Raw genomic sequence first — 25,629 nt, 5'->3', positions numbered from 1 at the left:
GGGCTTTTAACAGAGTCACATCCCAACCCAGACTTCTGCTTGAGACTGGGTCCCTACAGCCCAAGTTGGTCTGGAACTTGCTATGTAGACCAGGCTAGCCTTAAACTCAGCCTGTATAATCCTGATTGGCTTAGAACTTTCTACCTAGACCAGACTAGCCTTGAACTCACAGAGACCTGCCAGCCTCTGGCTCCTGAGTGTTGAGAGTGAAGGCGTGCATCACTATTGTCTTGACCCAGGCTTCTATTTTCAAAACATTCTCAAGTGAAGTAACAGTTGGTGACTTCTGGTGCTCAGCACCCAGAGAGGCAGAATTCTGGGTGTTTGTAGTCACAGCTCAAGCAAGAACCCACAACTCCCTTTGGCATGCTTTAAGCTCAACAATAATAAACCCCAAGTAACCTCAATATAGGCTGATAGGATTAGCTGGCTCCTGCTGGGCAAGCTCCCGGCGGGGGCACCCGCCCGTTATGCTAAGCCCAGCAGGTTTGCAGCTTAGCTGGACAATTGTGGCCTCTCACGCAGTGTGAGGCACTCTGGGTGTGTCGGCGGCGGCGGCAGAGTTCTATCTGTGGAAGGTATTAAGTCCACGAAAGGGTCGGATGGATGCCTTCCCACTTCTCAGTGGACATGGATTGGCTGCAGAGGGGACAGCATGACGGAATGAACATCTCACAGCCATTCCCTCAAGGAAATGAAAACCTGGGCCCACAGGAGTGTTTGTAAGCACAGGGTGGTCCCCAACAATCACCCAAGGTCGTTCGGTTGGTGACTGCATTAACATCAGCAGAATGGATGCCACTAGCACCCAGAGGCATGTGTGATTCAAAATGCACTCTTCCTCTTAATACTTCTATTTTAGGCCTCAAACTGTGTACCTCAGATGACCTTGAACTCCCGATCTTCCCGCCCAGGTGCTGGGGTTGTAGGTGTTACACACCACAGCAGTTTTCATGGCATTTGGGATGGGACCCAGCGCTTCATGCATGCTAGGCAACTAACCAAGCTATGCTCTCCAGCTTTAAAATGTATTGGTAGGCAAAGAAGCAGGTTGGGGAGGCACCCGATGTGATCCCACTCACCTAACATTCTGGAAGGGGTGTAGGAAGGGGATTCAGGGCAGCGAGAGGAGATGAGGGGTATGAAGGGATATTCTGAGGAGACAGGATTGTTCTAATTCTCAATCTGTGGTTGTTAAACAACTGTGTGCATTTGTCAAAATGTGAAAACAACCCTGTATTCTAAAAAGGGCTAATCTTACTGTTTGTAAAGTGTATGCCAGTAGATAGAAGATAGAGTTGCTGGGCAGTGGTGACCTATATCTTTAATCTCAGCACTTGGTGGCCAGAGGCAGGTCAATCAGTGTGAGTTTGAGGCCAGCCTGGTCTCTGTAGACCAGTTCCAGGGACAGCTCAGGCTACACAGAGAAACCCAGTAGTCAGTGAGGGGCAGCCTGGCCTGGGGCAAGAGTCAACTGGAGGCAGCATTAATGACCAGGTGGGAAGCCCAATGTGGAGAGCCAGATGTTGGACAGTGTCCCAGTGGGGAGCCAGATGTTGGACAGGGTCCCAGTGGAGAGCCAGATGTTGGACAGTGCCCCGACTCTGAGAACACAGAACTCTAATTCTTGCACACATCTCAAGCACCCAGTGTCTGCTGAGTGTAAGAACACGGGCCTGCAGAGAAGCAAGCAGACCAACAAGAGCTTACACACGGGACGAGTCCCACACAGACCTGCTTTCTGTTGAGCTGAGGTCTGAAACGGCCCTGGAGAGTTCTAGCTCAAAGACAAGCAGGAAACCTAATCGGCTGAGATAATGACCATGCTTCCCAGAAAGGTCAGTGTGCCTTGGCCAGTGGCCATAACTGACACTAATAGTTTAAGCCTCTTAAATCTTAGGCTAATATCAACGTCCCACTTTTGCAGAAGGTGACATGGGGTGTGTGTGTGAAAGCAGAGAAGATGGAGGTAACTGAAGGAATGTCAACACCTAAAGCCTTTATTTAATATCTTTAAACTTTTTACATATGATACATTTCAAATTTTACAAGTTGTCCACAGATATTAAAATTATAGCCAATTTATTAAACATATGATTTTCCCTGATATGGAAAGCATGTTATATAAACATTTCTACAACAACAAAACCATGCGGAAACAAACCAAAGTCAGATGTGCTGACAGGGACAGGAAACCATCTTAACACTGCCACACGGAGAGGGCAGGCTGCAGATCTGTGGGAACCCACTGCCCCAGTGCTGACCTTCTCAGGAGTGAAATGCAGGGCTATCCTCCGCTAATTCCAGACTCCTGAGAGTCAGGCCTGAACCCAGAAGTGTCAGGATGACCTTGAAGATGTCTGTGGCCCACGTAGATGAAACAAGCTTGTGCTCATGATTTTTTTCCCCTTTGGGTTGGCACCAGGACTGAACCCAGGACCTTACTCACGCTAGGCAAGGGCTCTAGCATGAGGTTCATGCCCAGAGAGGTCTCATAATTTTAAATTTAAAAATGGTGAATGGAAGGCAAAAAGCCAAGAGGAGCCGAACGAACTTCAATCTGAAGAAACCGTGCGCTCGTGTCAAAGGTCAAGCATCAGGCACATCCCTCACAGCCCATTCAGACCGTGTCAAGGAAAGGCCAGAGAAGGGGGAGAGCATGGAAGATTCTAACTCGGGCCTCCTGCTGCAACCTCTCAGCTCTTGAGCCTGCGCCAAGCAGAAGAGCTACGTGAAGTCCATCCTTGGGAGGGAGGCGGCTCCTCACATGATCCTGGAGCTGTGCTGGCTGCATTTCGCCTCTGGTCTGAATTTCTGACCCTCCTGGGGTACTGTGGCGTGGGTGCAGCTCAGTGGAACCGAACTTGGGGTTGCAATTTGAAAGGCTGAGTGAAAAGGTGGTTAGAAGGGTTAGAAGAGCCGACAGCCTCTTTCTGTTCGCGTGGCGGCCTCGGCCCACGTGGAGACGGAGCTCACCCTCTGTTCAATCTGCGGTCCCGGCGTGCATGTCTGCCGAGGGGAGGCGGCGTGCTGCGCAGGAGCTGGAGCTGCGGCACCCAGGGTTATGGCTCTAGAAAGGCACCTCTCAGAATAAAACCTAAAAAGGACGGAAGCTGTGTGCACACCGTCTGAGCATGTCCTCAACGGCTGGCAGACGCGCAGCAGCACATCTAATCCAGGAGATGTGGGGTGGGGCAAGAAACCTCAAAACCCTGGCTCCTCGATTTCGGTTGGTCTGAGACGAGGTCTCAAGTCAGCCAGGCTAGCCTCACGCTCCTAACGTGGTTGAAGCTAGCCTTGAACTCCTGGTCTGCCTCAGCCTCCCAGGTGCTGGGATTACAGGCGTGCAGCCTTTCACTAAGCTGAGTTCTCACAGGTCTGCCGCCGTCTGGTTGAAGCTGCACACGCTCTCCGTTTACCTCAGAGCAGGGAGTAACTGTCGGAAAAACTAGGAGGTCCTTTCCATTTCAAAAGCCCTTTAATTGAGTAAGCCAAAAGTCTTGACAAAAATAGAGAAAACCAACCAGATAGAGCTGTGAGAAGCTGGCCGCTCTCCCCCTAGGCTCTCCTGCTAGCATCTCCAGCCTTCCAGGCCACGCAGAGAAGGGAATCCCAGCTTCAAATTCAACGGCTTTGCTCTCGGAGGTGAGGTCCAGTCCCAGAGGAGAACCGCACCCCAGCGCTGAGGCACCAAGGTTGGAAAAGTCATCTTGCTGGGCCCCAGGGCTCCTTTTGGCCTCTGCTGATGGCCAACAAGTCCAACACAATCAGTGATGCGGAGCAGCTCGGGCTAGTGAAGCAGGAGCGAGCTCCAGGCTAAAGAGGATCTCTGCCCAGGTAACATCTGAGGGTACAGCAATAAAATCTGGTGGAAAATTATTCTCATCAGTCCCTGGAGCCAGAAACTAGAAAAATAAAACTGGGAAGAAAGCTTAAATAAAGAATTTATTTCAAAATAGATCCAGCCGAACTTCTTTTCTGTCGTCTTTCTGGAGAAGCCGGCTGGGTTACAGAACTCCAGGTTGAAGGTTTTGGTAGAGGAGTGAGTGACTATAAATGCTGCCAGTCGATGCCGACCAGGGTCTGGTTGGCTTCCTGCGCATGGCCGATCTCCTCCGTGATGCTGTGCTGCTGCCATAGCTTCTGGATCTTTCGAAACCGCTCTTGGCACAAATGTAAAGGGTTTCCTCGTCTAGAAAGAGACACGTGTCACTCACATGCAGTTTATCCATCCCTCATATCCCAACCCTCCTGCGCCAGGCAAGGTGCATGGAACCAGTTTCAGATTCTGCCCTTTCCACTGCGGAGCTGGGGTCCTCCCTGCAGGGCGCTCACCCTTCAGGGCTGTGGGATGAGCTTTCACCAGGGGCCCATGCCCAACCTTGGTTATTCAAGCCCGGGGAGTCACATCTGCCTTAGCTCTTTCATCCTCTCTGGGCAGAGAAGGCTGGCAAGCTCTGCAGTCTGGCTTTGAGAGCGGGAGCCTCACAGCAGAAGCAACCGTCTCTCAAGGCGGCTGTGGCCACTCTGGTCAAGTCTGCTCTTATGTCATCAGGGTATAAGCGGTCTCCCCGTAGAGAGCCACACAAGTCAGACGGTCTGGGGTGCTGATGCTGGAGATGCTGTGACTCAGACATGTGATGAGTGGAATGGGGCTGCAAGATCTTCCTTTCTCATTTTATCCTATATTCCTCATGGCAATCTTTTAAAGTTTTTATTTATTATCTACTTTTTTTTTTTTTTTTTTTTTTTTGGAGCTGAGGATCGAACCCAGGGCTTTGCGCTTGCTAGGCAAGTGCTCTACCACTGGGCTAAATCCCCAATCCTTATCTACTTTTTTTGTTTTTGTTTTTTCAAAACAGGGTTTCTTTGAATAGCCCTAGCTGTCCTGGAACTCACTCTGCAGATCAGGTGAGTTGCCTGGCAATAATAAATTTTTATCTTTCACTATCGTGGTAACTGGAGTATTCCTTTATCTACCTAGTCAGTTACCTCCTACCTTACCCTCTAAGATTTTCTTTCCTTTTTTTTTTTTTAAATAATCTCCTCCTTTTGTTCTCAGCTGTACTGTCGTTTATAAATACAGCCGACTGTTCACCTGATACCTTAGAGGAAAGGCAGACAGAAGGAAAGGGGCCTCCTAAGTTCTTCCCCTCTTCTAGTGACTCCTGTGTTATTTGGATGATAATGAATTCTTGATGTTGTGTTCAGGATGTCATTGACAGGATACTCTTAAAAGTGATGGATAGGTAAATAAAGGAATACTCCAGTTACCACCATAGTGGAAGAGATAAAACCTAGTTTCAGCGACTGGCTTTCATATTTGCCACAGATAAAGAAACTCACAGTCATTCTCACATCTTATTAAATTTAGAATGAACCTACTAAAGGTGGTGAATCTAGAGCTACCCTGCCCAGCACAGGAGACAAAAGGCCATACAGTTATGGAGCACTTGAAACATGGGCAGTCCAAAACAAGAAGTGCTGTAAATGTAAAATATGCACCATGCTTCAAAAGACAGTATGAGAAAAAAATTCCATAAGTAATATAAGTTGACTATTGGCTAAAGTGACAGTATTTTCATTATATTGCATTAAATATTATTTAAAAGAAAAAAATTAAAAGTAGTTAATATGAAGAGAAAAATTAGCCAGGCAGTGGTGACGCACACCTTTAATCCCAGCACTCAGGAGGCAGAGGCAGGTGGATCTGAGTTCGAGGCCAGCCTGGTCTACAGAGTGAGTTCCAGGACAGCCAGAGTTATAGAGAAACCCTGTCTTGAAAAACAAAAAATTCAGAGGACACTCTTTGGAGTGTCTTCTCACTCAGTTACTCGCCAGTTCAATTCTGGTGCTCACCAACTAGGTGAGGCTGGCTGCCCAGTAAGCCCCGGAACCTCCCGTCTCCATCTCCTCAGCACTGGGATGGTGAGTGTGCAGCACACGCTTAGCTTTTTACGTGGCTTCTGTGGCTCACACCCGGGTGCTCACGCCTGCATGGCAAGCGCTGTAGCAATGGAGCTGCCCCTCTCTCACAGCATTCTCAGGCTGGGAGAACAGCAAGCAGACAGTCTGGAAACCAGTCCACAGGGAACAAAGCCACCGCCAGCGGAACTGGCTCCTGGGCGTCAGCTGGCTGACTCCAGGACCTCCCGACTCATGCTCTCCAGGAAGGGAAGGGCTTTGAGGCCCACGGTCAGCCTCCCTGACTCTCAGGCTGGGCCTTACCTGAGCCCCTGGTCTGTCTCCCCGTAGTCATCCAGGTAGGGAGGAGAGTAAAAACATCCTTTGGTTTTGCCAGCTAGAAATAGCACCTGACATTCCCGCACTCTGTGGAGAGAGCAGAGCGTTCATCATTGCATCTCTGTAAGTGAGCGAGGTGGGGATTCAAGGGTTTATGTAAGCGAACGAAGAAAGCAATGAAGCCCGGGGTTGGAGGAGAAAAGCAGCTGCAGCAGGGACGCCGACACTAACAAGCCGCTGCCCAGGTCTCAGCGGAACCGAGATGGCCGCATGCACCTGGTGACGACCTACTGCAAATACAGACAGTGACTTCGGGGTGAGGACCCGGGGCTCCAGGAGAACTTAAAACTGAAGGGTGAAAAAGCTAAATTCTAAACACGAGATACTACTCATCTTTTCACCATAACTATGAGAAACATAGTCGTTTGGAAAATTATGCACAAGAGTTACCGGTGTTTTCTGGCTGAGGACAACAGCGGACCGCAGCCTGTGACCGCAGGGAATCTAAGAGTACCCAGTGCGCCGGACGGAGGAAGAGTCGACGGTGCTTCTTAGAGTTACTGAGTTGTGTTTCAGTCTAAGTGTGTGAGCCCACAGAGGCCGCAGGAGGGCATCAGGGCCCTGGCACCGGGGTTACAGGCGGCTGTGAGCTGCCACACGGACGCTGAGAACCAAAGCCAGGTCTTCTGCAGGAGCAGCCAGTGCTCTCTTGGCCTGTCCCCCAGCCCCTGGAGGGGAGTTCTTACCTGGGTTTGGGGAGGACACCCGGGACGGGGCAGCCTCACACTTAGGGAGGCCAAAGAGGAGCAGAGCCGTCAGCTGGGAGCTGGGCTGGCACCTGGGAGCTGGCACTTGTGGGAGAACCAGTTGGTAGGCGCCATACGGGCAATGTGAGGGCCCTGGACCTTCACAGTCCCCGAGCAGTGCTATTCTCTTGTCCCGGGAGTAGCAGGGCTGGGGATGACGAAGCCTCTCGGGCCTTACCTCAGGAAGATGCCGGCCCCGGAGCCGCAGGAGTAGGTGTGTGCTGTGCAAGCGCCGACATCCTCGCCCTCCAGCTCGGCCTGGCAGCAGTAGCTCTGAGAGCAGAGGAGACTCCCACACACGAGGCACAGAGTCGGGGCTCTGCTTTTGTCGCCGCCCGACTTGGGGCACCTCCGAGACAAAGACACAATAACACATCACTGCTGTGGAGGGGTGTGGCCACGGCAGCCCGGAAGAGAACTTTTCAATGTTAGCTCTCCTGTGTTAGGACACCGGAACGTGAGAGAGAGCACCGTGTGACAAGTGAGACCAGCTAGTGCGGGATAGTGGAGTACTACGGAGCAGTGAAAAGTAGGTGTCCCGTCACTGCAGACTCGCTGCTCAGAGACCCACGCAGTCAGCATCTTAGACACGCGGGGAAGGGGAGAGACTGCCTCCACCACAATGGCCTGGCAGCAAGTCTGGGGGGCATTTCCTGATGGTAATTGCTGTGGGAGGGCACATAGCCCCCGTGGGCACTGCCATCTCTGGGAGGTGGGCCTGAGCTGTCTAAGAAGCAGGCTGAGCAGGCCAGTAAGCAATCTTCCTCCGTGGTCTCTGATTCAGCTCCTGCTCTGACTTCCCTCATGAAGGAGTGTAACCTGGGGGCCAGATAAACCTCTCTCCTCTCCACGTTGGTCAGTGTTTTATCAACAGGGTGAACTAGGCAGAGGCTCGGCATGGCACTCAGAACACTAAGGTCTACAGAGCAAGGAGAGGCACAGAGAGGAGATACCCAGGGCTTCAACCGTCACGGCAGTATTTTTTCTTCTTTTCTTTTATTTTTTTTTCGAGACAGGGTTTCTCTGTGTAGCTTTGTGCCTTTCCTGGAACTCACTCTGTACCCAGCCTGGCCTCGAACTCACAGAGATCCGCCTGGCTCTGCCTCCCGAGTGCTGGGATAAAAGGCCTGCACCACCACCACCTGGCGCAATGCTTTTACTTATCAAAGCATATTCCTTCTTTTTCAAAGATTTATTTATTTAATTTATGCATGATCACTCTATCTGCATCTATGCCTTTATGCCAGAAGAAAGTATCAAATCCCACTAGAGATGGCTGTGAGCCCCCATGTGGTTGCTGGGAATTGAACTCAGGACCTGGAAGCCATCTCTCCAGCATGGAAGTGTACTCTTTATGCTGCCTGTGTGCCAAGTATTTAAAAATTGATCAAGAATCACAAAAGGTTCTTGCCGCCACCTCTCATTCCATGCCCTACTCTGAAATGTGGCAGCAAGTGACACTTACTAATCATGTTATGGAAAGGACTGCTGACTCCTTGTCCCCAAACAAAACCAAGAGCCACCACCACCAACCCCCCCCCCCCCCGCCCCCCACTGTCTGTGGGAGGACCTGGGCCGAGAGAAGAACTTACGAGAAGCTGGACGCCTGGTTAATGAGACTGCTGTAATCCTCCGGAAGGTCGATCAGTTTGTTAGATCCTCTCGGGTAGCTAAGAAATTAGAAATGTGAAGAGCTCAGTGAATTCACGGCCCTGTCATAATGATGTGAGGCAAATTCTTGGCTAAGTCAAAGTCAATCAAGAGAGGCTGAACTGAGCAATTGAGGGCCTAGCACAGTGTAGGCCAGAGAAGGTAACTAAAGATGCTCTCGCTTGCTATCCAGTCGCTAGGAAGCCATCCGCCATCAACAGGCCTGGAGGTCAGGGTACGAATCCCTCCCTTGTAAGCTCCCTATAAACTGCAGGACTCTCTCTCCTACAAAAGGAGACCTGAGTGAATTTCTGGCTGTGGTGGAGACAGGACATTCTGAACCTGAAAGGCCATGAACAGAGAACCAGCTAAACCACCTAAGATTCTGCCCCAGCTGGAGGCTTCCTAGTGAAGGACAGACCAGTGCCTCCTCTTAAAGGTAATCCAAATGGGTCTATCAGTCCTCTGGGCAGGAAAGGCCCTTCCAGGGGAAGCTGTCTGCAGTAGAGACGTTAGAAAGAGTATAAAGGCTGTCTAAAATGACTCTCACCCTTGAGAGTGTTCCCTCTACCCAACACTGGTGGGATGGTTCAGTGGGTAGAGGTGCTTGGTGCCAAGCCTGTGGATCTCATTTCAACCCCTGAAATCCACACGGTGGAAGGAGAGCGTCAATGCCTGCAAGTTTTCCTTTGACTTACACACACACACACACACACTTATACACACTTACACACACACATATATACACACACACACATATACACACACACATACACACATATACACACACACACATACACACACATATACACATACACACACACACATATACACACACACACACACACACTTACACACACTTACACACACATACACACACACATACACACATATATATACACATACACACACATATACACACACACACATACACACACACACACACACACACACGCTGTGGCACGCTTGCACACACATCCATACACAAATAAAAATGTAAAGTTAAAAAAACCCAAACAAAACGAAGCACGCCTGTCTTCTACGCTGTGCTGTATGTGTCCTGTCTGTACTGGGCTGGCGGCGGGAGCCCCCCCCCTAGAGCTCCCACTCTCCCGATGACCTCGTCACTCATGCTGAGCACAACAGTCATCTGTCCCTTTCCAGCAGAAGTTTGGTGGCTGCAGGAAGGGGGCAGGTGAGGACGCTCACTCTTGGCTTCTACCTGCGTGACACAGGATGGGAGCCCACCACACAATGTGGGACTGATGTCCTGTGCTGACCAGGGGTGATCGGAAGGCACTCCAAGAATATAGCATGCGGGAGCCCACAGAGGCTTCCTAGTGAGACCTTCTCAGGGTCAGAGACTCCGGGCTCGCTTTACCCAGCAGGGCTGCATAACGGGATGATCTGGCCAGGGGCGTGGTTACCGGGTCTTTGGAAGGGTCTACACTTTGTACATCTGTGCTTGGGGAGGTCTTTTGCTTCTCCCCTTGGCATATTATAAAAAGCCCCTTTGAATAAAGCTCTGGGTGGCTGAGTATTGACCCAGGGCCCTCCCGAAGCTATCCTGTGTCTCTGTCTTTCTTATCATCTCCTCATATTTCCTCATTCCTCTCTCCTTCACCTAAGAACCCTTCAAAAGGTGGGAGCAGGTAAGAGCTGGACTCTCACAATATCCATTTTTCTTTCTATCAGCTACACTGGTTCTGACTGAACGGAACTCAGAAAAAGCTGAGATTCAAATCCAGTCAGTACCTCAGGGCCTCTTCCTCAGTGTGAGGCACCCCGACCTCTGTGGCAGCCCAGCTCAGGAACGCCCTATGGTTATCTACTCTCAGCTACTGCAAAGACAGTGTGGGTCCCCCTGGGGTACTTCAGACAGCACTTGCTAGTCACACCACCATCAGCTGCAGTTTTAAGGGGAGCACACATGCCAGAACTCCCATATCAGAACACCACATCTGCCAGGAGGCTTCTATAGTTTGAAAGGTTGCCAGTTACTCTGCTGTGTGCTTCAAGTTAAGAAGCACTGTGTCAGCCCGGCGGCGGCGGGGGCGCACACCTTTAAACCCAGAACTCGGGAGGCAGAGGGAGGCGGATCTCTGTGAGTTTGAGGCCAGCCTGGTCTACAGAGTGAGTTCCAGGACAGCCAGGGCTACACAGAGAAACCCTGCCTCAACAAAACCAAAGAAAAACAAAAAAGCAGCAGCAGCCCCATGTCCCACAGGAATGCTGCAGGCTAAGGGTCGAGGGTGGTGACAGGCAACCATTTACAAATGTGAAAACGGAATCACACAAGGTTCCGATTCCTCAGAGCAGGCATTCTCATTCCGGGTGTCTGAGCAAACAAGTCATCTCATCTAGTCTTCTGATGGTCACGGCGGTGTGGACTGGAGAGGCAGCAGGCTTGAGCCACGGGGAGACACTTGTATGACCAGAGGGATGTTTCACACAACAAGAGTTCAACTAAAGCACAGAGGCAGATGAAATGAACGGGAAAGAACTGCCCACAAGGGGGCTGGAGCGATGGCTCAGAGGTTAAGAGCACTGGCTGTTCTTCCAGAGGTCCTGAGTTCAATTCCCAGCACCCACATGGTGGCTCACAACCATCTATAACGGGATCTGGTGCCCTCTTCTGGCATGCAGAGATATAGAAAGATCTCTGTGAGTTCAAGGCCAGCCTGGTCTACAAAGTGAGTTCCAGGACAGCCAGAGTTGTTAAACAGAGAAACCTAGTCTTGAAAAAAAAAAAAAAAAAAAAAAAAACTGGCCACGACTGGATAGTCACTGGGTGCTATGGGAGTGAGGTGGCTTCTTCCCAGCTGACACACAGCAGGGGGAGATCTAGGTGGCCCCACACTCAAATGTAGAAGCACACACACACAGCTGGTCTGCACACTGATGGGGCTGCAAACATTCCCTCAGGAAAGAGAGGGGAGGTGACCAGAGGCTCCATCTGAGATCCAGTCACCACTCTCTGGCTCTAAGCAGCCTTTGGTCTTGGGGGTGGGGTTGTCAGTAGTCGCCTATGGTGGAGTGGAACATTTCGGTCACCCCTGATCTTTCGGTGAGTAACTCCCTACCCACGTTCTTACAAGTGACAAGTAATTGCTAAACTTATTGGCTAGAACTGTTTCTTTGGTCTGTTGATGTCTCAGGAGAGACACTCAGCTCATGGAACCTCATACCATTCCTGATGTTTGGATAAAGAAAAACAGCTAACAAAACCCAGGATGAAGAGCTACATTTCTAAAAGCAGTTCCCCCAACACAGCTACCTCTGTTTCTCTTCCCTGCCAAGGATGTGGTGAATTTGTGCTCTTGTCCCACCCCCAGCAGGAGACTGACATGTTGAGACAAGATGCTCTGTCTTGTGCAGTCCTGGATACCGAGGGCCATGCCAATGCTGAGGGAACGCGGCACTCACACCCCATGTGGCTTCTTCCACCCACCCCACACCAAATACCCAGGGGGCTCCAACTCACCTTATTGCCCCTCTTCCGCCGTTCAGATAGCTTTTAACTTCACTGCTCTGGCACCAACTTCAAGGCAAACAGAGGAGGGAGATTACTTTCGTGAGACAGGGTCTCACTCTGCAGCCTGCTGGCCTCCGACTGGTTTGTTATGGGCTCGGACGGATTCCACAGCTGTGCTGTGTTGTTGGCTGATATGGGGCCCCCGATTAAGGCCAGGCTGGCCTCAAACTTCAGATCCCCCGCCTTGGCCTCCTGGGTGCTAGGATTACAGGCATATGCCATCATACCTGGCTTCTCAGACGTTTAAAAAAACGTGATGAAACACAGATAAAATGACCATTTTAGCCATTATTAACAGTTCCCCGGCATTAAGCACATTCGGACTGTTGTACAGGCGTCACTACCCCCATCTCCAGATCCGTCTCATCGGCCCTAACCAAAGCTATCCCCATTAACCCCGACACACACACCTCAGGTTCTGATAACCTGCAGTCACGCTCCATTGCCTTGTCTTCCTGTCTGAGATAGGGTCTCAGGATGTGAGCCCTGGCTGGCCTTGAACTCATTAGACAGTGTAGGCTGGCCTTGACTTTGCAGCAAGCCCTTGGCCTCAGCCTCCCAAGTGCTGAGATTAGAGGTGGGTGCCGCCATCTTCATACTTCAGCTCTCAAATCTATGAGTAGGACTGCTGTGGTGGTGCACATCTGCAATCCTGGCCCTCAGGAGGCCAAGGCAGGAGGGTCTGAAGTTCAAGGCCAGCCTGGACTTCATAGGGAGACCCCATATCAACAAACAAAACAACACAGCAACACAGACCACTGTGGAAACAGAGTCCATAATAACCAGTTCCACTAAGGAAATAAACATTCCTCATAGCCCTTCCTCTTCCCTCCCATGCAGACTTACCTACTGGGTTGGCAGCAATCCTACCCTGGAGCCAAATCCTCAGCTGCACTCCGCATTCTTTCTCTTAAACATTACCTACCTACCTACCTACCCACCTACCTACTCATTCATTTATTTTTGAGACAGGGTCTCACTATGTAAACCAGGCTGGCCTTACACTCATAGAGACCCGCCTCTGCCTCCTGAGTGCTGGGGTTAAAGGCGTGCGCCACCACACTTGGCAAAACACCCCAACTCTTGAATTATGTGTTGAATTCTATCAGGTTCAGCAGTTTCCCACGAAAGAACTTTGAAACGTGAAAAGCTAAGTAAGGCTTAGTGCATAAGCCATTCTACACAATGCAGAAAAATGTCCAAGCATTACCTTTCAATCAGAGAGTTCATGATGTCACTGTTTTCTTGAAAAAGGCGAATGAGGTTGGTTGGCAGGGAAAGGTAGTTACATAGATGTTCAAAATGGCTTGTTCCAGAAACTGTAAATAGGGGGAAAGAGGCACACCCACAGTTACATCCCATGCAGAAGTGAGAGAGTTACTGCTTCTATTTCTCTCTCTCTATTTCTCTCTCTATTTCTCTCTCTATTTCTCTCTCTCTCTCTCTCTCTCTCTCTCTCTCTCTCTCTCTCTCTCTCTCTCTCTCTCTCTCTCTCTCTCTCTCTTTTTGTGAGACAGGGGTTCTCTATGTAGCCCTGGCTGTCTAGGAACTCACTATGTAGACCATGCTGGCCTCGAACTCAGAGATCCACCTGCCTCTGCTTCCTGCACCTAGTTCATGAGTAATATGTAAAGTGAACCTTGCTAAGAGTAACATATAAACTGACACAGAACAGATATTTCTGAGACATTTAACAGAGGCTCTCACAGTCAGCAACATGCTGGGATTCAGAGGCAGAGCATGTATGCAAAGATGCATATCAGCATTCACAGGCCAATTACATGTGCTCTCATTAATCAGATGTACTTGTTTATTGTTTTGTTTTCTTAGCATGCTGGGGCTGAACCCAGGCTGAGCATGCCAGGGCAAGCATCACCACTGAGATCCGTCCCCAGCCATTTTACGTTTTCTAACTTATCTTTAGTCTACTTATTTTCATTATTAATTTTTTAATTTTAATTTTTATTTATTTATTTAATTTTTTTTTTTTTTTTTTTTTTTGGTTTTTCGAGACAGGGTTTCTCTGTGTAGCTTTGTGCCTTTCCTGGAACTCACTTGGTAGCCCAGGCTGGCCTTGAACTCACAGAGATCCGCCTGGCTCTGCCTCCCGAGTGCTGGGATTAAAGGCGTGCGCCACCACCGCCTGGCTTAATTTTTATTTTTGAGACAGGGTCTCTCTATGTAGCACTGGCTGTCTTGAAATGCACTATGTAGATTACACTGGCCTTGAACTCACAGAGCTGCCTGCCTCTGCCACCCAGTGCTGAGCTCAGTGTGCGCCACCATGCCAGATCCATCTTGACTCTAATGGGTGGAGCAGATGACATGGAACACTTGCTACATTTGAAAGAAATGGAAAGTTACCTTGAAGGTCTGGTGGGGCTGGAACTCCATTTAAGTAATGGAAGAACAAAGCAGAACACTTGAGGAAAGGCATGATGCCCGCCCGGACGCTCCTCCACAGGTGCCAGCCGGAGGGCTCTTCCTCCAAGGCACTGAGAGAGAAAACAACGAAGACAAGATCACTTCAGGAAAACATGGTGTGAAAACAAGACTGACATTTGGAACGGATGCCCTTACGGTTAGGAGTGGGTCAAAGTAATACAGGCAGACATACAGAAAAATTAGAAAATGAAAACCCAAACCAGGTGTGGTGGTGCACACCCTTGATCCCTGCACATGGGAGGCAGAGCCGGGTGGATCTCTGTGAGTTCAAGGACAGCCTGGTCTACAAAGCAGATGCCAGGACAGCCAGAGCTGTTACACAGAGAAATCCTACCTCGAAAAACCATACACACACAGAAACCAAGAGCAGCCGGGTAGTGGTGGTGGCGGCGGCGGCGGCGGCAGCGGCGGCGGCGGCGGTGGCGGACGCCTTTAATCCCAGCACTCGGGAGGCAGAGCCAGGTGGATCTGTGAGTTCGAGGCCAGCCTGGGCTACCAAGTGAGTTCCAGGAAAGGCGCAAAGCTACACAGAGAAATCCTGTCTCGAAAAAAAAAACAAAACAAAAACCCCCTCCCCGGCCCCCGCAGTTATTCCAGAACCTTAGGTCACCACACATTACTCTGTGCACTGCTTCCACACTGGTCTGTCTCACACAGCTGCACTATGTGACGTCTAAAACTACTGTGCTATCTAGAACATGATACCTGCTGTACTTTTTAATCCAGTCACTGTATTTAGAACACGCTGATCATCAAACTATGCCCTACACAAACATCTGGATCACTGTCAGCTCCTTGCTGGCATTAATAACACCAGGACATACCCTGTAAGTTCTTCTGTATGTTAGACTACTTCATTAGTGCGGGTTCTCAGATGGGCTAACTAAAGAGCTTTTCTTTAATGTGTGTATGTACATGTGTGGTGTGTCCAAATGTGTGTGCGCGCTCAGGGGCCAGAAGAGCATGTTGGGTGCCTGCTCTCCACCACTCTCCTTGTATTACTTTGAGGCAGGGTCTTTTCCTGAGCCTGGAGTTGTGCTGGAGGCCAGCAAGTCCCAGTGATCCTCCTGTCTCCACCACCCACAGGGCTTTTCACATGGTGCTGGGATTCGAACCCAGCTCATAGAGTCTGTGCAGCAAGCACTTCCCCTCACTGTGTCCATCTCTCTAGCCCAGAACAAACGTTCCCATAGGCTCCTGACACACATTGTTAAGACCTAAGAGAGACTGCTCTTCCAAGGCACAGTGACACCAGACCATGTTTCTGTTGCTCCTGGATCATCTTACAAACACACTATGCTCATCTGATCTGCATTCTGAAATTGCTGATAAGACAACTTATGTTCTTTTTGTTTTGTTTTGTTTTGGAGACAGGGTTTCTCTGTGTAGCTTTGCACCTTTCCTAGAACTCACTCTGTAGCCCAGGCTGGCCTCAAACTCACAGAGATCCGCCTGGCTCTGCCTCCCGAGTGCTGGGATTAAAGGCAGGCATGCGTGCACCGGCGCCGCCGCCGCCACCACCACCACCACCCAGCTGATAACTTAGTTTTAGGAGAGCATCTTCAGAGTGCATCTGCCCACTAGTTGGCATCTTACTGAGCGAATATAGGGCTCACCACCAAGTGAGCGTCCAGACATGATCCCCTTCTCCCAGAGACTCACTTATGTCAGGGCTGTGGGCACTCACTCCTAGATCTTTGGCACAGCAATGTACACCGACCTCCCCCAGCTAACAAGCCCACTGCTTTCTCATGCTGACCCCGGTGACCCCCACCGGCATGTGGGAAGTACCCCTGGAAGACTGGGGTCTCACCTTCCAGTACACTGGCAAAGTGTGTTGTGCAAAGAGAGGACAGCTAGTTCCTCTTCCTCGGTGGGGTTTTCTTGATCCATGCCATTCTCTTCTGAAAGACAAAGACAGTGGTCTCCACTCCTGCTGTGTGGCTGAAAGGGCTGGTAAGTATACCAGCCACGTGCCCAAACATACCCACACACTCCCACGTAACAGGAGATATTCTTATGAACACACCGACTTTATTTTCAAGGGTGCACACAGTACTGATCTCCATCTGACCACTGAGGCAGCCATTACAATGTGGGCAGGATTAACTAATATACTGTCTTGCAGCCACCATGCAGTGGGGACGATCAGCTCACACACTGTCTTGCAATGTTTGAATAACAGGATGCTTGAATGGAAACATAGCTTGAGAATGAGCTCCCTGGGGCACTAACAAAATGTGAGCGAAAACAAAACTGGCATTCTGAAACAACATTCAGCTGAGCTTAATTTATGCCGTTCACAGATGAATGGACTCAACTGAAAAGCACAACCATTCATACAGCAGGGGATTCTCACAGCAGAAAGAAACTGAACTGAAAACTTTTTACAGAAGACAAACAGGAAGAGCAAGTGACCTGACTGTGATTCCGATAATGCTCTCCCAGACGTGTTTGCTTTTAACCGGGAAAGCTCAAGGTCCAGAAGCTGACCAACGGGCGCTGGGAGTTACCTGCACATGAGGTAAGTAAGATCTGTACGATGTGCGCCATGGTGACCAGATGGAAGATGTGCAGGTCTCCGGTCGCGAGGCTGCTTCCCGAGAAGTCCTGGCACTGCAGGGCCGGGAAGGCCAGCACCAGGCCCACCTGGACATGGAGAGAACGTCAGCACAGGCCTCTCCCCAGGCCACGCACCTCTGTGCTCTTCCTGGGATCTTAGCCCTCCACTTAAACTTAAGACGGACGAGGGGACCCTGAGACCCACCAGGACCAGCTCAATGACTGGCTGGGGCTGCAGGGGCCTGGAGGGCCTGTTACTATCACTTCATTCATCCAGTGGGTCCCCTATGAACAGACTACTGGTAATGATAAAAAATCGTATGTGAAATCCTTGCATTTTCTTAACACTTATTTTTCTGTGTATGCACCCTAGGGTGTGGGGATCAGAGGACGTGACCTCCATGTTTGAGCTGTGGAACACACATGCCAAATAAATGTTGTTGTTGTTTAAAGTGAAAGGAGAAAACACACCAGGTAGAATAAAGAAAACACACCAGGTAGTGTAAAGAAAACACACCAGGTAGTGTAAAGAAAACACACCAGGTAGTGTAAAGAAAACACACCAGGTAGAGTAAAGAAAACACACCAGGTAGTGTAAAGAAAACACACCAGGTAGTGTAAAGAAAACACACCAGGTAGAGTAAAGAAAACACACCAGGTAGAGTAAAGAAAACACACCAGGTAGTGTAAAGAAAACACACCAGGTAGTGTAAAGAAAACACACCAGGTAGAATAAAGAAAACACACCAGGTAGTGTAAAGAAAACACACCAGGTAGTGTAAAGAAAACACACCAGGTAGAATAAAGAAAACACACCAGGTAGTGTAAAGAAAACACACGAGGTAGGATAAAGAAAACACACCAGGTAGAGTAAAGAAAACACACCAGGTAGAATAAAGAAAACACACCAGGTAGTGTAAAGAAAACACACCAGGTAGAATAAAGAAAACACACCAGGTAGTGTAAAGAAAACACACCAGGTAGAATAAAGAAAACACACCAGGTAGTGTAAAGAAAACACACGAGGTAGGATAAAGAAAACACACCAGGTAGAGTAAAGAAAACACACCAGGTAGAATAAAGAAAACACACCAGGTAGTGTAAAGAAAACACACCAGGTAGTGTAAAGAAAACACACCAGGTAGTGTAAAGAAAACACACCAGGTAGAATAAAGAAAACACACCAGGTAGTGTAAAGAAAACACACCAGGTAGAATAAAGAAAACACACCAGGTAGTGTAAAGAAAACACACCAGGTAGAATAAAGAAAACACACCAGGTAGTGTAAAGAAAACACACCAGGTAGTGTAAAGAAACACACCAGGTAGAATAAAGAAAACACACCAGGTAGTGTAAAGAAACACACCAGGTAGAATAAAGAAAACACACCAGGTAGTGTAAAGAAAACACACCAGGTAGGATAAAGAAAACACACGAGGTAGAATAAAGAAAACACACCAGGTAGAGTAAAGAAAACACACCAGGTAGAATAAAGAAAACACACCAGGTAGTGTAAAGAAAACACACGAGGTAGGATAAAGAAAACACACCAGGTAGTGTAAAGAAAACACACCAGGTAGAGTAAAGAAAACACACCAGGTAGAGTAAAGAAAACACACCAGGTAGTGTAAAGAAAACACACCAGGTAGTGTAAAGAAAACACACCAGGTAGAATAAAGAAAACACACCAGGTAGAATAAAGAAAACACACCAGGTAGTGTAAAGAAAACACACCAGGTAGTGTAAAGAAAACACACGAGGTAGTGTAAAGAAAACACACCAGGTAGTGTAAAGAAAACACACCAGGTAGGATAAAGAAAACACACCAGGTAGTGTAAAGAAAACACACCAGGTAGTGTAAAGAAAACACACCAGGTAGTGTAAAGAAAACACACCAGGTAGTGTAAAGAAAACACACCAGGTAGAATAAAGAAAACACACCAGGTAGAATAAAGAAAACACACCAGGTAGAGTAAAGAAAACACACCAGGTAGTGTAAAGAAAACACACCAGGTAGGATAAAGAAAACACACCAGGTAGAGTAAAGAAAACACACCAGGTAGTGTAAAGAAAACACACCAGGTAGTGTAAAGAAAACACACCAGGTAGAGTAAAGAAAACACACCAGGTAGAGTAAAGAAAACACACCAGGTAGTGTAAAGAAAACACACCAGGTAGTGTAAAGAAAACACACCAGGTAGTGTAAAGAAAACACACCAGGTAGTGTAAAGAAAACACACCAGGTAGTGTAAAGAAAACACACCAGGTAGTGTAAAGAAAACACACCAGGTAGTGTAAAGAAAACACACCAGGTAGTGTAAAGAAAACACACCAGGTAGTGTAAAGAAAACACACCAGGTAGTGTAAAGAAAACACACCAGGTAGTGTAAAGAAAACACACCAGGTAGTGTAAAGAAACACACCAGGTAGGATAAAGAAAACACACCAGGTAGTGTAAAGAAAACACACCAGGTAGAGTAAAGAAAACACACCAGGTAGTGTAAAGAAAACACACCAGGTAGTGTAAAGAAAACACACCAGGTAGAATAAAGAAAACACACCAGGTAGTGTAAAGAAAACACACCAGGTAGTGTAAAGAAAACACACCAGGTAGTATTCAGCCATTAAGACTGAAGAGATGGCAGGTACAAAGAAAGGCACGGAAGCAGACACACTAAATGAAGTGTGTGGGCCAGAAGGACAAATGGAGCACATATAGCATGTTTTCTTTCATCTGTGTATCTAGATTAAAAAAAAAAAAAAAAGGAGGAGGAGGAGGAGGAGGAGGAGGAGGAGGAGGAGGAGGAGGGGCCCAGAAAGTAGAAGGGATTCGCAATATAATAAAAATATGTGAGATGTGTATCTGTAAATTTCATAGGGAAAGCTACCATTTTGACAACGAACATACCTAATTTAAGGAGAACAAAAAGGAGAGGGAGGCAGCCTGCCATTAATATTGTGACCCCAGGGCTAGAGCTGCTCGGGTTTCCTAAAATGCACAAAACCACGAAATGGACGGTGCATCCATGCCAGGTTCACATATGCAGCGGTGCTGTTTTTATCTCTTAGTGGGGTAAAAGCAGACGGCTGTAGTACAGATCTCAGCTGCAAAGCCAAGTAAGAGAGGAAGGACACCCAGACGGACCCCCAGACGGACCCGAGCCCTGGGCTCCTCAGAACCTAACTAGACATGGCTGTGCAGAATCCGTGGCCAGAGCACCTCCTGGGCCTTTCTGGCTCGAGACTCCTCAAGCCCAAGGCAGTGCTCACTGTGGAGGGAGGGCAGTGAGGAGGACACAAGGCAGACTGTAAACACGCACCAGTAAGTGGAACATGTCGACGTCCAGTATGCACGGCAGGTCTTCATAGCTGTCACTAGGCACCAAGGCTAGAGAAGGAAGGGGACACGTTAGCACACTTCAGAGGCCAGCGTCAGTGCAGAGGCACCACGTAGAAAACACTTCGTTTGTAACCGAGACATTAGACTCCTACAAAGAAAATTCCCAAAGACCAGAAGTTGCCAGAACATAGATGGTCACAGACACTGGAACACTCACATGCGAAGAGTTTACAGAAGTGTCCTTGAACCACAGGAAGTGACGCCACGGTCCAATGTGCTGCTGCGAATCGTGTTAAAGACCTGAGACAGTCGTCCTGAAAGAAAGAAGTCTTACAGTTACCAGAGAAGGAGCAGACCCCTTCTAGAGATAGACTGTGAAACAAACAAAAGCAAGTCCTGCCAGCCCACAAACACGGGTTCTTTGGCATCTTTACAGAAAACGGGTTTTACTGAGAGGAACGAATGCTCTTACCAGTCTACAAGGCAGAGGCCCGAACAGGGGCTTCTCTTCATCACTCAAAATTCTTTCTAAAGACAAAAGATGGTTAAGAAGGTAAATTGAATGCCATGGATATTTTGTTATTTTCTTAAAAGTTACTTTCTTTGTACATTTTTAAATAAGTTCTATTATATCTTTTCTTTCTTTCTTTTTTTTTTTTTTGGTTTTTTGAGACAGGGTTTCTCTGTGTAGCATTGCGCCTTTCCTGGAGCTCACTTGGTAGCCCAGGCTGGCCTTGAACTCACAGAGATCCGCCTGGAAGTTCTATTATTTCTGAAGGGAATGAAATTTTGTCAGGTTTTAGCATCTTTTTTTTTTTTTTTTTTTTTTTTTTTTTTTTTTTTGGTGGTTTTTCAAGACAGTGTTTCTTTTTCTGTGTATCCCTGACTGTCCTGGAACTCACTCTGTAGACCAGGCTGGCCTTGAACTCACAGAGATCCGCCTGGCTCTGCCTCCCGAGTGCTGGGATTAAAGGCGTGCACCACCACCGCCCGGGGCACTTGCTGTTCTTGCCAAGGACCTGGGTTTGGTTCCTAGCACCCACTTGGTAGCTCACAACTCTCTGTAACTCTAGTTGCAGGGGACGATGGCCAATTCTGGCCTCTGCAGGCACCAGGTTCACACACAGTACAGAGACACACAGGCAGGCAAACACTCATGCACACAAAATGAAGAAAAACCCTAGGGGTCCCTCAGCCAGGAGTTCCCATCACCACCACCTCAATCTGTTTTCTCTTGCTGTGTTTATTTACACCGTCAAACAAACCAGCGTTCTGCTGCTTTACAACCGGTCCTGTTTTCTCTTCGTTACTTCTTCATACTAAAGGTTCATTACAAAGTGACTGGGTGTGGGTGTTTGCCCCCAGGTCTGTCTGTGCCCCACACTGGTGCCTGGTGCCCAAAAAGGCTGGAGCTCCTAAGCACTGTTCTTGTTTGTTTGCTTGTTCCTTCTCCCCCACACCCCTTTTTTTTGAGACAGGTTTCTCTGTGTAGACCAGGCTAACCTTGAACTCACAGAGATCCACCTGGCTCTGCCTCCCAAGTGCTGGGATTAATGGCGTGCACCACCACTGCCTGGCTGTTTTTGCTTTTTCATGGCAGGGGTCTCACTTTCAAGTCCTGGCACTGTACAAACAGGCTGGCTTCAAACCCCCGGAGATCTGCCTACCTCTGCCTTAGGATAAGGAGTGGGCCACCACAACCGGCCTCTAAACAGGGTTCTAATCACCGCCCCCGTGACTCAAGGAAGCACAACCCTGAGCGTCTTACCTAAGCTCTGGATGGTGTATGCGCAGCTCCCCCAGCACATGATGGGCACACGGGGGTCCTTGTCATTGGGATTAACCTTCAGTCCCACCTTGTACGTAGCTATTCCAAATGTTGTTAGCATCTCTTTTATGCTGTCAGAATACGGGTTCCTGTGTAAACATGCATAGGTTTAGTTCAAAAGCTGCACACGTGGATAAAATGGCTCCATGTCTCAGTCACTCTGTCCTGCGCCGCAATCAAACCTTTCATCTCTCCAGAGACGGCTGTATGCCACTGTGCCTGACTGAGGGGAGCTGTGTTCTGTGCATGAGCAGAGAAGGGCTCAGGGCTGAAGGAGAAGGGACAACCGGGTCCATTTACTGTCTGGAGCGTGGGACTTGTGGCTGATTCTCAGCGATGCCCCCACAGCCACAGACTCGGGAGTTTCCAGAACAGAATCTTGGAGGACAGCTCCTCTGACACCGACATCTGGGAGGCCTGGTTCAAAGCTGGTGGTGGCTACTGACCTTGCTGTGAGACTCAGCAAGCTCTGACCTGCCCAGCAGGTACCCACCGAGTGTCTATGGTTCACTGTTAAATAGCTACCCAAGAAGCAGACAGACGGAAGGAAGTGTCATAAACATTCACTTAAGTCAGTGAGAAGAAACTAAACCCGGACGGGGTATGGCTTAGTCAGAGTGTGTGAGCAAGGCTCTGGGTTCAATTCCCAGTGTGGACAGGCGAGTGGGCAGAGGAAGCCAGGCCAGAATACCTGTTGAGACTAAGAGGAGATCAGGCTAAGAAGGCCAATCTAAGCAAACAGAGGGCCACATCAAAGGGAGAAACTCAAGACACCACACAGAGACTCAGCAGGGAAGGGTTACAAAAACTGTCCAGTGACTAAGAAGACACATAAAAGGGACATCAGAAGGACACTTCAAACATTCCAGACAAGAAAAGATACCAAGAGTTCAAACTAGTTACGTGGCAAGGAACAGGAGTCAGAATGTCCTTTGTTTCTCAACAGATACACAGCACCCCACCTGGTAGTGCATGGCCACCCCCAAAGGCGAGGTGCCACTGTGAGTATGGAACCAGCTAGAGCTACACTGTGAGATCCTGTCTCAAAAACCAACCACTAACCAACCAACCAACCAACCAACCAACCAACCAACCAACCAACCAAAGGAACACAGTCAAGGACAGCTGTCAGGACAGCTGTGCCCTGTCCTGACCTGTGCAGGAGACAGGCTGTGTGCTGGAGCAAGGCCTCCGGGACAGAGGATAGCTGACAGGTCTGGGCGTGGGAAAGCAAGTGCCAGGCCTGGGTCCGAACCACCGGCCCACCCAGGAACAACCACACTTTACAGAGAAGCAAGCTTAGAAAGATGAGGAGCTGGGTACTCCAGGAGAGAGCACCCGCTACAGGATGGAGTCCTGTCAGCACACAGAGGATTACTCAGAACACACAATGTAAAAGCTGACACTGATTTAACACGCCCTCCCCAAATGACCTTATCTGACAATAAGGTACTGTTGAGTTCAAAATCCAGCATAGGGCCACAGAAAGAGCAAAAGGAGAATATGGAGGGTATGGATATATGTCTCAGAAAAGACCAAACAGCAGGCCCGGGGGAAGCAGAGCAAGCAGAGGCCTGAGGCCTTCTCCACATTAGACCTTCCAGGTCTGTTTACTGGTCCCTCTGCACATGAGAGGCACAGACTCCAAAAGAAGTCTTTCCCATTACAGATGAAGGAGGCCCACAGAGGTCAAGGAGTCTGCTCCCTCACAGACAATGCACAGTGGGACCAAGGGAAAGTGGCAATCAGAAAGAAGCCTGAGACCTGGTGGGCTGGAAGCTGAGTGGCCTGGATTTAGATGTCGTGATGGTGTGTCGGGGATCAGGACACAGGCGCTCAACAGGGAGCAACCTCTCCACAGTGGTGCTCACCCTCCCTAACGCAGCGACCCTTTAATTCAGTTCCTCATGTGGTGCTGCTGACCCCCTTCATACAATGATTTCCTTGCTACTTCATAACTGTAATTTTGCTACTGTTACGAATTGTAATGTAAATATCTGATACACGGAATATCTGATATTCATCCTCTGTGAAAGAATCATTTGAGGGGCTGGAGAGATGGCTCAGTGGTTAAGCACACTGGCTGCTCTTCCAGAGGTCCTGAGTTCAATTCCCAGCAACCACATGGTGGCTCACAGCCATCTGTGAAGAGATCTGGTGCCCTCTTCTGGCCTGCAGGGACATGCAGACAGAACACTGTACACATAATAAATATTTAAAAAAAAAAAGTCATTTGAGCCCCAAGGGTGTTGGGACCCACTTATTACAGTTTTGCTAGTCTACTACAATTAACATCATACAGCACATGACCTTCAGAACTCAAGATGAACACTGGTAATACTTCCCTCTCAGGCCCGCCGAGGCACACTCCACCAACAGCCCACTTTTCCAATGGGCTAGATTTAAAGGGAAGACTGTCTTATACTCACTCAGGATGAAAATCAGGCCGGAAGCCCTCTGGGACCTGTATCTCACTCATGTCTTCTATGGTCTCTGAAGAGGAAGTGTCTGCAGAAATAGGCAGTTTATATAATTATTCAGCAGAACACAATCTTTATGTATTTCAGCCACGTACACAAACATACAAACAAGTAACCTGAAGACAATTCCAGTTATTACACACTGCCAAACGTCCCCCCAAAGGGTAGTGAGTGCTGCTGTGGCTGACCAGCACACGGCCTAGAGCGGCTCAGGCTGCCCTCACAGCACAGCCACTAAGTGGAACAAGGCCGAGAGAGCGGTCACGACAGACTCATGCCACAACACTTCCCACAGGCCCTGAGCGCACAGCAGGGTTCTGCCACGGGAACTACCGTTATCCCTGGCGCTCAGTCTCCCATGCAGGGAAGTCCATCAATGGCGGAGAGAAGTGCTATTATAAACACACGCTGTGTGCTCTCAGAAAATGGGGAGTCAAGTGTACTTTCCTGCAGCACAGACAAGTGGATGAATCAGGTTACATATTTTCACTGCTTTCTGGAGTCCAGGTCTAGCCATGTAGCCCAGGATGGCCTTTTATGACACCCCCCCCCCAGTCTCCTCAGTGTCGCGATCACAGGTGTGTGCCACCATAACTAGTGCATATCAAATTTTAAAATGGAAGGTTTCACTTTTAAATATATAGAAAGGGGTTTTATTATTTATATACTTTTAATTTCTTTTGAGACAGGGTTTCACCATGTCATTCTGCCTGACCTTAAACTCACAGAGATCTGCCTGC

The 25,629-nt window shown here is 48.8% G+C and overlaps 1 protein-coding gene across 2 annotated transcripts in view; it reads right to left on the bottom strand.

Moving 5' to 3' along the window:
• Positions 1-1,979: 1,979 nt before the first annotated feature.
• Ubr2 (ubiquitin protein ligase E3 component n-recognin 2) overlaps positions 1,980-25,629 on the bottom strand; it is an 86,426-nt gene continuing 62,776 nt past the window's right edge. For both annotated transcript variants that reach the window (XM_076557710.1, XM_076557709.1), the window contains exons 34-47: positions 24,839-24,917; positions 22,350-22,498; positions 21,054-21,109; positions 20,799-20,895; positions 20,562-20,629; positions 17,193-17,328; positions 16,493-16,583; positions 14,599-14,729; positions 13,445-13,553; positions 12,184-12,240; positions 8,642-8,719; positions 7,228-7,398; positions 6,229-6,330; positions 1,980-4,192 (exon numbers count right to left, since the gene is read on the bottom strand). In XM_076557710.1, coding sequence (XP_076413825.1) covers positions 4,051-4,192; positions 6,229-6,330; positions 7,228-7,398; positions 8,642-8,719; positions 12,184-12,240; positions 13,445-13,553; positions 14,599-14,729; positions 16,493-16,583; positions 17,193-17,328; positions 20,562-20,629; positions 20,799-20,895; positions 21,054-21,109; positions 22,350-22,498; positions 24,839-24,917 — 1,466 coding nt within the window. In that variant the 3' untranslated portion in view covers positions 1,980-4,050. The remainder of the gene's footprint in view (positions 4,193-6,228; positions 6,331-7,227; positions 7,399-8,641; positions 8,720-12,183; positions 12,241-13,444; positions 13,554-14,598; positions 14,730-16,492; positions 16,584-17,192; positions 17,329-20,561; positions 20,630-20,798; positions 20,896-21,053; positions 21,110-22,349; positions 22,499-24,838; positions 24,918-25,629) is intronic.

This window comes from Peromyscus maniculatus, chromosome 21 (genome assembly GCF_049852395.1).
Source record: "Peromyscus maniculatus bairdii isolate BWxNUB_F1_BW_parent chromosome 21, HU_Pman_BW_mat_3.1, whole genome shotgun sequence".
Lineage (NCBI taxonomy): Eukaryota > Metazoa > Chordata > Mammalia > Rodentia > Cricetidae > Peromyscus > Peromyscus maniculatus.
The sequence above is the reverse complement of the archived record's forward strand: the minus strand, read 5'-3'. Positions and strand labels throughout refer to the sequence as shown.